Source organism: Peromyscus maniculatus, chromosome 1 (assembly GCF_049852395.1).
Source record: "Peromyscus maniculatus bairdii isolate BWxNUB_F1_BW_parent chromosome 1, HU_Pman_BW_mat_3.1, whole genome shotgun sequence".
Taxonomy (NCBI): Eukaryota; Metazoa; Chordata; class Mammalia; order Rodentia; family Cricetidae; genus Peromyscus; species Peromyscus maniculatus.
Genome location: NC_134852.1, coordinates 193,502,544 through 193,516,686, shown reverse-complemented (window position 1 = coordinate 193,516,686; position 14,143 = coordinate 193,502,544). Strand labels below are relative to the sequence as shown.

Below are 14,143 nucleotides of genomic sequence, written 5' to 3'. Positions count from 1 at the left end.
GAACAGCTCCCTTTTTAACTGACTAGGGAGGGCGGTTTTTTACAGGAAGTCTAGTGGGTGGAGTCAACTCCAGGCCCAGGGTTCTACTATCCTGCTCTGTGATTGGTTGGTTGGCTTCACAAGTCAGTTGGGCAGGGGCAGAGATGGCTCTGATCTGAACTAAACTGTTTCTCTCACTGGCCTTATCTGAGCCATCCTTCCCTAGTTCTGGGCTCCAGGGTCAGGTGGGTTTCTTTAGCCAGCCACTTCCCCTACACCTTCTCCACGTTCAGTGAGCAAGAGTCACCGGATGACTGTAATCAGCTGGGGCATGCAGAGTGGCCTCTTATTCTCCAAGGCCTCACTCCACACAGCCTTTAACTCAGCAGCCTGAACTTCTTATGAAGCAAGGGAATCTGGGAAAAGAGGACAAGCCCATTGTGCAAGGGCCTGCCAAGCTCTGGCTTTTGTCACATGTGCTAATGTTCTATTGGCTAAAGCAGGTTGGGTGGCTGAGTCTGGAGGGCACACAAAGGCATGGGCACTGATGGGGGGTGATGTTCACTGTGTGGGGGGTGTCACTAAAGATTAGTGTACTGCCTTAAAATTAAAGACAACGACGATGAGATGCCAGCTTCTATCAGATGGTTGCCCTTTGCCAGCCCCATGATAAGCATATCCCTGGGTGACCTAGTTCATCCAGGACAGTAAAGCTTGTAGTTTCTAGATAACCGTTAGGGGCTAGAAAACATGCCTGGAGTCTTCTGGCAACTGAGCAGAGGATCTGGGAGTCATATCCAGATTTGACTGTGCTGTTACCCAGGGGAAGCACCGTCTTCCAAATAGAGCGAGGGAGGCAGGGAGGGGGCGTGGGGAAGCCAGACTCGGAGCCACCAGCTCCGAGGTGCCCTTTACCCAGGAGTCACACCCTGTGAGCACCACTGTTTTTATTAAGACACAGCTGTCATCTCTTGGGATCCACAGAAAGGCAATTACAGGTTAAACCTGGTTATAACTAAGTAATTAAGACCCAGTAATTAGTGATATGTTTAAGAGAACAAAAGCTTGATTGTGGAACACTGTTGACTTTCTTGTAGATTATCTGGCCCAAGGGTTATATGGCCATTCCCCGCCCCCCCTCTTATATACTCACCGGAGACAGAAAGATGAAAAGAACCAGATCCTGTCTGTTGAGGCTTGTAATGGAGGAAAGTACAAAAATAGCATGAGTTAGATGCTAGTCTGAGCCTTCGTCCCAGAGATGCGACACTGTCTCCCTCCCCCTGCCACAAGAGCAGAGTATAGGGCCAAGACCAGAGGGTGCTACCAATTGGGTAGCCTAGGGAACTATGGGTCAGTCATGAGCCCAGAGGGGAGATACTATCAGGAGGCAAACATTGTGGTTATAGGTTTAGAAATGCCAAGGGAAGGGATAGTGGGAGCTGATGAGTGTGAATTTCCAGCCATGGAACCAGTGCCTATGACGACTTTTACTTCTTGCTGATGGAGAATCTTCAGAACACTGTGGGGTTCACTGTGGAGACTGTGGGAGGTAATAAATAGATGACACCTGAAAGCTCGGGCACAGGGCATGGGGACCCAGAAGCTCAGGCAGGGGGCATGGGGACCCGGAAGCTCAGGGATTGTTTCTAGTTGGGGAATCTGGAGAGTTTTGATAGCATTTGTTCCAGGCATGGGTTCTGAGGAGGTCTGAACCTTGGGGGCAGCAGTTGGCTAGAGGAGGGGAAGAAAGGACATTTTGGTGGGTGAGCAGGGTTATGAGTGTAAATTGAATAGAAAGAGGCTGGGTCACGTGTTCCTAAAGAACAAACCAAATCCCCTGGGCTAGAGAAATATTTTGACAATTTTAAAAATCTGCACGGAGGGCTGGAGAGATGGATCAGTGATGTTGAGCACTTGATGGTTCAATTCCAAGCACCTACATGGCAGTTCCTAGTCATCTGTAGCTCCAGTTCCAGGGGACCCGATCCCCTCTTCTGACCTTGAGAGCACCAGGCACACATGTGGTATATACATATAAAGCAGACAAAACACTCACACATAAAATAAAATGAATAAATCTAATGAAATGTTTTTAAATCTGGGGCTGGAAAAATGACTTCAGTTGATAGCACTTGCTACTTCTGGAGAGGACCCAGGTTCAGTTCATATTACCCATATGACAGTTCACAGCCATCTATAACTTAATTTTCAGGGGCTCTGACACCATCTTCTAGCCTCTGTGGACAACAGGCATGCACATAGTGCACAGACATACAAGCAGACAAACACACTCATAAAATAAAAATAAATATTTTTTAAAAATTTGCCTCTAATAACACACACTTGTAAGCTCAGCGTTTGGGAAACAGAAACAGGAGGATGGCCACAAGTTCAAGGCCAGCCTTGTCTACATACGTAGCAAGCTCCATGCCAGCCACGGCTAGGCAATGAGACTCTACCTCAAAACACAAACTTAAATCTTAAAACTCATCTTCTTAGTTCTACCTGATTTTACACTGACTATCACACTGAATAACACACATTTCCAGAGAGTTCTATGGGCTAGTGCTATTTTAATAATATAGGTAATAAATTCCTAACTGAAAAGGTTTCCACACAGAATTCCTACTACCAGCGTAAATTATACTTTTGAATTTGCACTGTGCATTTCTGTTTTTGTAGTTCTGGGGATTGGACCCAGGACCTTGTGCATGCTAGCAAAAGCTTTACCGCTGAGCCACACCCACAGCCATGCCTTTTGTCTGGTGTTGGCATGTAATCTCTTATTCGAAGGTGCATCTGTGTCCTACATACACTTAATTCTTAATTAAGCACCAAGACCATGGTAACAAAACCAGCTTGCAGCTTTAGAGCAACTGAGACCCTGAGTACCGCTGCTTCTGTGTCTGTCAGATCAAAGCTCTAATATCAAATAGGATTTTCAAAGGGATTAAACGGCAATCATGCTCTGGAAAGCACTCCGCGTGCGGTAAGTCCTGGGTAAATGGTAGCTATTAAACCCAAAGTGGTCATCAGAAAGCAAACCATTCTGTGTGATGCTGACAGAAAAACTGAACTCTAATGAAACGGCTTAAGGTGGTTACACTTTGCAGCCTCTTGTCCTCGTGGTTTGTGTACTGTTTCTGTCGCTATAAATAACTTAGGGCTGCAGCTCCACATCTCGTTTTCTCCTGAGAGAATCCACAGCCCCACTGATGTTGTTTCTGCCCTTTAGGTAGCACGAGCAACCGATCGAGCACACGGAGCCTCCTCAGCGTGAGCAGTGGGATGGAGGGTGACAATGAGGTGAGAGTCCGGACTTCCACTCTGTCTGTCTGCTCTTGGGGGTCATTTGATCACAAGAGAGAGGAATCCATGGGGGAAGGAAGCCACACACCAAAGGTCACACGTTGCAGGATGCTGTTCATATGAAATAATGTAGACTGGGAAAATCCAGAGGACAGAGTGAGGGTTGGTGGCCGGCAGGGCTGGAGGGCGGAGGGAATGGGAAGAGCTGCTGAATGAGTTTGGGGTTTTCCTTGCAGGTGGGGATAATGTTTTGAGACTAGATAGAGGTGGTGGCTACATAAAACTATGAATGTGCCAAAGCCATTTTACTTTGTAATGGTTGACCTTTGGCTATATGGATTTTGCCTCAGTATAAAGGAAGGAAAGGGAGGAAGGGGGGAGCATGGGTAGAGATAGATAGGTCTACCCAGACTACTGAAATCAGAAGTGGGTGTCTGCAGGAAGAAACTGTGGGAGAGCTGGGGGTCCCAGGGGCAGTATCCTGCTGGGCCTAGATCAGGAGCCTGTCGTGCTATATGGAGCCATGGGATTGTCCTGTATGTCCAGGGTATTTGTCCTCCGATTTTGTCTCCGATTTCATCCCTCTCTGTACACTGACCTTTCCTGCATTTCTGCATGGATGGTGGCATGGTCTCCAGACAGCCAGGAGTCTCCTGAGCTGAGAGGTTCAGCGGCTCTAGAGGAAGGCCACATTGCAAATTGACCCACTGGTGTCAGTGTCTGTCTTGACCTGTTGACCAGTGGCTGTTTTGAGCCCAAGGGGTCACGTGAGTCACCACTAACCCTGAAGACTCGGGAGAATGGGTCTTAGGGAAGGCGCTCCTGTAAACTTGCAGGTGGTATTAGCAGACAGCAGACCACACTTGGAGAAGCAAGGATTTTGAGTTTAGGCAATTTGTGACAACCTGGGTGAAGCTATGTTCCTAGACTACACCAGAAGGATGCAGAAAACTACCGTTGGCACTGGGTCGGCTCCCGGGTTGGGACCAGCCTGACGATGGTGAGGGCTATCCCTCGGTGTCCAGCTGTGGATGTTCATGTGTTTTCTGTGACAGCCACCTTTGTTTCTCATCTTGCACGCTATAGGATAATGAAGTCCCTGAAATTACTCGAAGTCGTAGCCCAGGTCCTACCCAAGTGGACGGAGCACCAGTTGTGACGGGAACACCGGTTGTGACCCTTGAGAGGCCCCCCAGGGTGCCTCCTCGAGCTGCTTCACAGAGGTAACACTGAAGTAGATGTGAACTTTTCTTCTCACTCTCTTAACTGTAAAGGTGAAGAGGATTTAGGACCCTCTAAACCAAAGAACGAGGACAGAGCTAATGGAAACACCCGTAGTTGACATATTTCACTGTGGTCTCCAGTAAAAAGTGATACTTTATTCTGTTGCAAATATCAATACATCATAACTTTTTGTTTGCTTCTTTTGCCATTGATTTTAAAGCAGGATTTATTTTACTTACTTGCTTATTTATTTATTTATTTATTTATTTATTTATTTATTTATTTATTTATTTACTTATTTATTTATTTATTTATTTGAGACAGGGTTTCTCTGTGTAGCTTTGGAGCCTGTCCTGGAACTCACTCTGTAGACCAGGCTGGCCTTAAACTCACAGAGATCCACCTGCCTCTGGGATTAAAGACGTGCTCCACCACCACCTGGCTACTTATTTATATATTTTAAAATCAGGTGTAGGTAGGTGTATCTGCATGTGGGTATGTGCACATGGACTCAAGAGAGGCCGGAGACACTGGATCTCCTGGAGCTAGAGTTACAGAGAGTTGTGAACCACGTGATGTGGGTGCTGTGAACCAAACACAGATCCTCTGGAAGAGCAATTACTGTTCTTATCTGCTGAATCATCTCTTCAGCATCCTGCTCTTGATTTTTTTAAGATGGGGCCTCACTATGTAACCCAGGCTAGTCTCCAGCTCTCAATCCTCCTGCCTGAGCCTCCTGAAAGTTAGGATTACGGGCATGAACCACCATGCCTGGCTTAGTTGCTCACACTTTAAAGTGGGATGTGAATATAACTATCAGCTCTTAAAATAGTTTTTTTAGTTTTATGTTTTATTTTTCATTTTTGTGTATGCATGTGTCTCTCTGTGTGAAGCACCACATGTATACAGGTACCCATGGAAGCCAGAAATGGTATTGTTCCCCTGGAACTGGAGTTACAGGTGGTTGTGAGCCACTCAATGTGAGTGCTGAGAAGAAAATTTGGGTCCTCTAGAAGAAAAGCAAGTAGTCTTAGCTGCCTAGCCATCTCTCCAGCTTCTAAAACAAATTTTAGTTTTTTATTCGTATGTGTGTATGTATATACATATTTGTGTGTGAATGTCTTTTCCACTGAACCTAGAGCTTAGAGATTGGCTATACTGGCTGAATGGCAAGCGCTCAGGGTCCTTCTGTTTGCCTCTCCTGCTGGGATTACAGATGCGTGTGGCCATGTCCAGGTTTTTGTAGAAATGCTAGGGATCCAAACTCAGTTCCCGGTTCTTGCATTGCAAGTACTTTAACAAATGAACTGTCTCCTCGGCCCCCTGAATAATTTGTATCTGTCTGTCTAGAAATCAGCTCATAGTATTGACTTCCCTCGGCTGTATTGAGGGTTCTGGGCTTCTCAGGAACAGAAGATAAAATGAGAAGTAAAAATGAAGGCAAAGACCAGACTGGTCTGGGGGTGAGCAAGGCTCTGGACCACTCTCATGGGGTTAAGGGTCCTGCTATCACTCATGAGCTTGGATGAGTTATTTACCTTTTGTGTACCTCACTATTCTCATCTATAAAATGGAGTTACCAATTGAACTTCCTCATGGAGTTGTGAGGGTTGAGTCTGTGGCCTGTGGCGAGAGATGAGGAGTATGAGGATACGTTTGTACAGGAGAGGAACAGACATCTGGGGGTTCGAAGATGAACCCAGACTTGTGAGACTCACTTAGTGGGCTCCTGTGTATGACTGGGTTCAGTTGGTATAGGGGCCTCGGGAGGAACATTCTTTGTGGTCTGTGGAGTAACAGAAAACATGGTTCAAGCGGGCTAGTAGAGCTGCCATGCAGAAAGGAGGGCTTGGATGTGAAGCCCAGGCTTGTGCTAGGGGGTCCATTCTTCGATAGTTAAAATACAGTGTGTGAGAAAAGAGGAAGGTTTTTTGCATATTTAAATGTAAATAAAGCTCATCTGTGGGATTTGCTGAGAAAAGTGCAACAGAAAGGCCTTCTGTCTGGCGCTCTGTGCCTCTCAGTCTCTCTCCACTTTTGCCTCTGCTCGTGACTGCCTCTCCAGCTGCTCCCAGCGACATTCCTATACTGACACCTGCTGCACGAACATCTGACAGCCCCAACCTGCGCTGCAATCATAGGCATGTTTCCCTGGCACAGCCTGGGAGATACACATCAGGACAGTCCTACTCCCAGAAGGAGTGCGTGTGATAGCTCAAGCCTGTGCCCTGGCTTTGTATTATGATGTTGGAAAGTTACTATGTATTTGGTATGCGAGTCGGAGGGCCGGGTGCTTTGCAGGAGTGATTACGGTAATAAATGCTGTTATTGAATGACTGCTTACTCTGTGGCAGTGTTTATGTCAAGCACACTAAGTGCATTACTTACTTAATGCTCTCCAAAGCCTGTTCTAGAATTATCACAGATGTAGAGGCTAAGGCTAGGAAATGGGTGGAGAGATGCTCTGGTTGATAGACTTGGCTTTCTAGTCATTATGTTACATACACCTGGTCAAGAAAATCTAGGTGTCAGGAAGGAGGATAGCCAAGATCCAAGACTTTTTCATCCCTGAAGGTTGAGAACGCTGGAGCCCCTTGTCTAATTGTACCAAGAGATGGGGCGGCAAGCTTGAAAACGGAGCTCTAGGCTCCTGCAGGGTTTTGTTATTGTCGTCGAGATTGTTGTTAATGGAAGAGAAAAGGAGCGCAGTCAGGGAAACAGCTCCCAGAAATGAAAAGATGGAAATTGTATGAGAAGAGGCGGGGGATGGGTTGTCTGGGGAGCTGGGAAGTGTGCTGTGATAAAGACAGGGCGGGCATAGGACTAAAACACTTCGCCAAACAAACGGTGTTTGTGGAGACCTGCAATTAACAGAACTCAAGACTTGTGCGCATTTTGGGTTCGCAAAGGATCTGCAAGTTTGTGCTTGCATTATAAGGATGTGTGCAGGTTTCAGGATAAAAGTGAGGCGGTCTTTGAGCAGAGAATAGAGTGAGTCCCTCTCTGTCTTGAATGGCTGACCCGCTGATAGACACAAGAGAGGCTGACTACACCCTTCTGAGAACCTGTAATTCCACGTTGTCCTCAACTTTCCCCTCTCTCTGGTACAACCTCAGTTCCACATGACCCTGGCTTTGGCCAGTTCTTCTGCTGATTTCACTTACTGTTCACAAAGCCTCAGTTGCTGCCAGTAGACAGCCTGGGGCCTCCATCTCCACTTTCTGCTTCCTGCTGTTGGCTGGGGACCTGAACTCACATGTCCCATGGGTGTCTCAGATACAGCCAAGCATCGGACTCACCAAGCTACCCTCTACTTTCTACCCCAAGCGACCTCCTCATGAGTTCCCAAGCCTGGGGCAGAGACACCATTCTCCCCCTTTCCCAAGTCCCAATGCTGGGAATCCATTTGGATTCCCACCTCCCTCACAGCTCCACATCCAGTGTCTCTCCAGGCACTGTCCATTCTGCTGCTCTTTCAGCAATCAGACGCGCTCCCCTTCCCATTTACCAGTGTCGGGTTCATCCTCGAGACCCACACTCACCTCACTGCCCTGGGGGTCCCTCCTCCACTCTGCAATCAGGCACACGTTCTAGAACAGAAGCAGCTGATGATGCCATTTCCTAGAGGAACTTCAGAATTGGATTCTGTGTGTTTTAGTGTGTCCTGGCCCTGTCCAGCCGCAAGTTGCTTCATTCTTCTGTGCTCATCCATCTTCCACCGCTCAGATGTTCTCAGGAACGTACTCTTTCTCCAGTACAATTTCTTCCTTTCCTTGAAAGGTTCTCTCTCTACTCCCTTCCATTTTCTGTACATCCTTTAGTCCATGCATCCTTCTAGGAAGCTTTTGCTGACAGACCCACACTGTGTGACTCTTCTACTTTGGGTTCTCTAGTCTATTACATTCCATATTACAAACATTGTTTATGTTTCTCTCCTCAAAAGGATAGTGACCTCCGAGAGAGCAGCAATTGTGTGCACCCCTCTGAGGATTCCTTGTTTTGTTCTTGTTCCTTTTTATTTTTTTAGACGAGGTCTCTCTTTGGCCTGGAGCTTGCAGAGTAGGCTAGGCTGAGTGGCCAGCAAGCCATAGGGTCCCTCTGTCTCTGCCTCCCTAGCACTTTGATTACAAGCACCCCACTATGACGTGCCCAGGTTTTTATGTGGGATTCAGCTCAGATCCTCACACTTGCATGGCAAGTGCTTAAGTCAATTGGCTATTTCCCCAGACATAGAAATTTCTTTTGATTGTATATTTTTCCTGTTCTTCTCCATGTCTGTCATAGTAGCCGACACATATTGAGAACTTAATAAATACTTGTTATGTAAAGAGAGTGGTATTGCTTGGGTTGGACTTCCTAAGTTCTTGTGCAATTAGCCATCAAGCCAGGTGTGGTGCCTGTAAATCCCAGCACTATGGAGGCTGAGGCAGGAGGATTGTCAGGATTTTGAGGCTGGCCTGGACTATGTAATAAAAGGCTGTTTCAAAACAAAGCAAAGCAAAAAACCCAGTTAACTGCTAGGGAATTTGAAAGTTACACTAGATGGTATGTACAGGCACATTAAGGCATACCTGCTAAAGTCCCGCTTTCAAGGATCACCACCATCATCAGGGTTGCTGGGTTCTTGAGCCAAACTCATCACCAGGGAAACTCACCCTGGAGTAAAAGTAGCCAGTGTGCAGGTGTCTCCAGCTGTGGCTTCTCGGCATCTGAGAAGGTAGTCTGCACAGACCGCTCCCCATTTGGACATAATATCCTTCCATTTCCATGGTCTGGTATACCTGTTGTCATGAATTCATCTCCCCGAGACAGGGCATCTGATCTTTTGCTGGAGTGGTCCATGAGAATGAAACTAAATCGATGTGCTTGCAGCTGTGTCAATGCGACAGGAAGATGAGAGAGAGGACCAGAGGGCATAGGGGCTGTCTCACAGAGGAAGACAGACTGAGAGGTGTATGGGGAAAGGTCTAAGACCAGACCATTTATCTTCATAGTGAGATTTCCAGCTTAACTTTCGGAGCACCTACTCTAGGCCGGACACAGTGCTGCTGACTGATTTCCAAGTCATCTCTAAGTGCTCACGTACCTCGATTGGGCAGATGAGAAAACAGGCTCATCCAAGTTCAATTTTACACACACACACACACACACACACACACACACACACACACACACACACACACACGAGAGAGAGAGAGAGAGAGAGAGAGAGAGAGAGAGAGAGAGAGAGAGAGAGCTGGATATGTCAATATCCACACTTAGCTGTCTCTTAAGGTCTGAGCTGTGCCTATCGAACAGTACAGCTCCCGATTTTGCCCCTTGTCTGTCTCATGCACACATATACAGTGTGGCTTGATAGCCCATGCTCTTACCTGCTGTTTGCCACACACAGGAGTGTGAAGTGTGGGCAAATGTTTGTAGAAAGGAAGGAATGACCTAAGCTTGCTTAGGTGGTATGGCCTAACCCATAGTTCATAGGGCAGGAGACTGGGAGACGGAAGGACACATTCTTTTGTTTTCACTGGATAAATCCCAGCAATTCAGCGACAAACACACCAACCCCTCTACTCCTGGGGACCAGAGCAGGCCTCCTGTGGACACCTGTGGTTATTCTTTGCCATGTCTGACTCCCTCTCTTGTTCCTGAGACAGCCCTGCCATTTCCAACTCTTGTCATTTCCTTGACCTGTTCAAAAGCGGTGTTCAGGAGGCATTCAGCAAATATTTACTCATAGATTCATTCAGTCATGGACTATGCAGCTCCAGGGTTACATAGTTCAATTACAGCACCCAACAAAGCTCTCTTTCTGGATGTATTGATTTGCTTCCTGGAGATTAAATATTGGTTTTACAGCACACACGTAGAAATACCATCTGCAATCATTGAACTGATCTGTAAATAGACCCACCCTGGTCTACCTGGAATATCACTTAGGACTTTACAAAAATCCAAGCAGAAGAACATGAAGAGGGGCTTTTAGGTGGGCACGCACACAGTTGGAACAACCCTTAATGATCCAATGAGGAAGTCAGAAGCTGGCATTGGAATTCTGTCCCTCTTTCAGCTGGCTTCACTATGATAGTGAGTCTCTACCCAGGCTGCCTATTGGAATGACTGGCATTTTAACATCTAGACTCTATTGTTATTTAGGTACAACAAAGTCAACAGAAGAGGAGACAGCTGCTATTGAAAAGATAGTTTGCTGGATTCATGGTTCTCTGGAGCAGGGGGGCACCACACCACTGGGGTTCATTCTGGGACACATGCATGTTGGTCCAGAGGCAGAGGGGACAAAGGTCAGCCATGGACATGAGCTTTTCATTGTGGTTCTCATGAGAAACAGTGAGTAGGGAGGGTCACATAGACCTGGGATCCCTAGTTTGGATAATTGTAATAGGTGCTGAAGCAGTGGGACTATCTCTGTTTGTCTGGGAGCTGACCCTGGGATGATAAGGGCAAATTGATAGTGGTTCCAAGGAGGCAATTGGGGCATTAGTTATCTGAGAGAAATGCAGTCCCTCCAGGGTCAACAAGACCCAAGGGTGATAAAGCAACAGAAAATAAAAGGCTTACCTAACCAAGGGCTTTGTGACATGGATACTGTTGAAAAGTTTTTGTACTAAGTTCAAGAAATTGTGATGAATGGAGCTGGAGCCTGGGAATTGGCATTTGTCACTAGCTCCACTGGTGATCCTTATGTTCAGGGACTAGAAACCATGACATTTATGCCATTCAGACATCTGTAGTGTGTCTTAACTCCTTAACTAAAGGAGGTGTCTTTCCATAGCTCTTCAAAGTAGCCACAGGTTGTGGATACTCGAGAATGCTTTGATTTGGTTAATTTGTGAGAGTTGCTTTATCTTTCCTTGCAGGCCTCCAACCCGGGAGCCCTTCCATCCTCCTCCACCAGTTCCCCCCAGAGGTCGCTGATTTCACCTCCTAAATCCAGCCTACTTCAGGACTTTTAAGACTTGCAGTTTTCAGCCTGTTGATAAAGTCTTCCTCTTGAGTATTCTGCATGACTAGAGACCTTGACAGCCACCAACACTGATGTTGCAGCCCTGCTGGTTTGGGTGTTCGTTGAAGACATTAAGGCATGGTGGAATCTGAGACTAAAGACTTTGTTCAAGGTCGCCAAGGATACTGGTTCACGTTCTTGTTTGCCAAACAGATGAAGACTCTATCAAAATACTTACCTCTCATATCCTATAGCAGGAGCCTAACAGGATGGATGGAAACGTACTTAACAAATGAGCATACTGTAGTAAACATGGATTAGTCCATACATACCGGCTAGTCCAGCCTAGTTTCTAGGAGGGATCATAGCACTTCCAGCAAAAGAAGTGGCCCAACTCTGAAGCAGTTCTTCCACATTTCTGTGTATGTGCTGGGGCTGGTCACATAACAAAAAGCTTCAACTGATTTTAGAAAGGGGTCAGACCGGATTCCTTTCCCACTGTTGGCATCTGAGGTCCCCCAGAAGTATGGAACTAAGAGAAGGCAGGTGGTTTTATGCCATCACACTTCTCCCCCTCTTACATGTGTATGTGTATGTTTGTATATCTGTGGAGACCAGGGGCAGGGGCAGACGTCTTCACCGACCCCTCTCCATCTGTTCACTGAGGCAGAGTCTCTCAACTGGACACAGGGATTATTGACACAGCTAGTCTAGCTTGCTCCAGGGATCCTCTGTCTCCACTCTCCTGGCGCTGAGATCCATGCCCCCTTGACATCTGTGTGGATGTGGGACTCTGAGCTCAGGTCCTCAGGCTTGAACAGAAGCACTTTATCTAATGACCCATCTCCCCAGCCCGTCACCACATTTTCTGTCTCCATGAGCCAATCCTCTTTTAAGAACTCCCCAATGTAGAATATAAGCATACCTGACTATCAACTGGCCTTCCAGAAGTTTCCCCCTTACATATCACTCAGGTATGGGACTACCAGGTACTGCTTTCATTTTGGGCATTTATACCTCAGTATGCTGTCAAACTAGTCATGTTGCCAGGAAACCACTGAAAACGGCCAGAACCAGAAGCTTGAGGTACTAAGTATCCATTTATAAGTCTGTGGCCTTTATAGTTCTGGCCATAAAGAAAGAGAAGGACCCTTGACTTTTTCTCTCTTGAGGAGCCTGAAGTGGTGGGAGAAAAAGGCTAAAATATTTTCTCTCCGACTTACTACTGTTACTATGTACAGTTACCGTTAGGCCTGGTCAATATGTGCAGAGAGCAGAGAACTGGAGCCATGCTATGAATTGTGAGTTCCTGTTCTGTAAATCTACCTTCAAATCACAGACCCTTAACCTCACCTGTACATACAGCAAACTTATCAGAAGCATTTCTTTGTAAAAGGCACAGGCAATATGGTTGTTTCTCATGAAATTATTGTCCAATCCCACATAGATGTTATGATTATTGATCTGTTCCTGTGTATTCTTACTGGGTCCTTTTCTCGTAATTAAAGGCTCTTCTTCAATCTCATCCCTCCGTCGATCACTTCCTGAGCTTAACTTCTGGGGGACCCTTGAGTTGTTGTGTGTAAAGCCCACCATTGATCATGTCTACCATGTGAGAATATTTTCACAAAGTATCCCATAGAGAACCTGGAACACGGTGATCATTCTGCAAATGTGCTCCCTCAACCCTCCTGTCACTTGTTTGGGAGAAATAAGAGACTATCACACAAAAGAACAAAAAATGACAACATTGGCGTGGTTGTCTTCCAGTTGTTTATGGCCTCCATCTTGAGGATTTTGATAAAAGATTGATATCTCTTTATTGTAAGCCCCTTTTTGGAAACCCAACTTAGGTTTGTGTACATACTCTGGCAACAAGTTTGATAATAACATGGCAAGGCCAGCCAATGGTATTAGCATCATGTATACATGGCATTGTTTGTGCAATGTTTGGATATATAATTGTATTTTATTCTTGTCTTAAAATAAATAGAAAACAAAATTGAAAGTGCTTTTTGAGGACCTGGGTCTGATGAATGTGATACACTTGGGAGGGACATAGACCTGATGCGAGTCCCGAGTGGCCAGTCTGAAGTCCTGAGGGGACAGCCACTGCACCATCAAGCTGGTCTGAACAGTGTTATCAAAGAATGTTCCCAATGGTGAGAATGAATTCTTATTACTTAGAAATAGAACCACACATCAAAGCACATATTTATTCACCCTTTATACACACACCATATTTACCTACATGTTTAGGAATACATTTTATATAATAAAAACATGGAGCTGGGCAGTAATGGCTTACGCCTTTAATCTCAGCACTTGGGAGGCAGAGGGAGGTGGATTTCTGTGAGTTTGAGGTCAGCCTGGTCTACAGAGCGAGTTCTGGGACAGCCAGAGCTGTTACACAGGGAAACCCTGTGTGTGTGTGTGTGTGTGTGTGTGTGTGTGTGTGTGAGAGAGAGAGAGAGAGAGAGAGAGAGAGAGAGAGAGAGAGAGAGAGAGAGAGAGAGAGAGAGAGAACACCATGGATTTTTTTTTTTAACACAGTGAGGACCAGAACTACAGTATAAGCAGGCATGTGAAAAGATGGTCTCCAGATCTTCTCTCTGGTACATTGACAATAGTTCTTCTACCATTTTCCTTCCTCAAGATTTTACCAGAGAC

General features: G+C 46.1%; 1 protein-coding gene across 1 annotated transcript in view; it reads left to right on the top strand.

Annotated features, from left to right (window-relative positions):
• Pik3ap1 (phosphoinositide-3-kinase adaptor protein 1) overlaps positions 1 to 13,495 on the top strand; it is a 117,686-nt gene extending 104,191 nt beyond the window's left edge. Inside the window, exons 15-17 of the mRNA XM_006992417.4 lie at positions 3,218 to 3,288; positions 4,378 to 4,514; positions 11,388 to 13,495. Of these exons, the coding sequence (XP_006992479.3) occupies positions 3,218 to 3,288; positions 4,378 to 4,514; positions 11,388 to 11,445 (266 nt within the window). The 3' untranslated portion in view covers positions 11,446 to 13,495. The remainder of the gene's footprint in view (positions 1 to 3,217; positions 3,289 to 4,377; positions 4,515 to 11,387) is intronic.
• Positions 13,496 to 14,143: the final 648 nt, after the last annotated feature.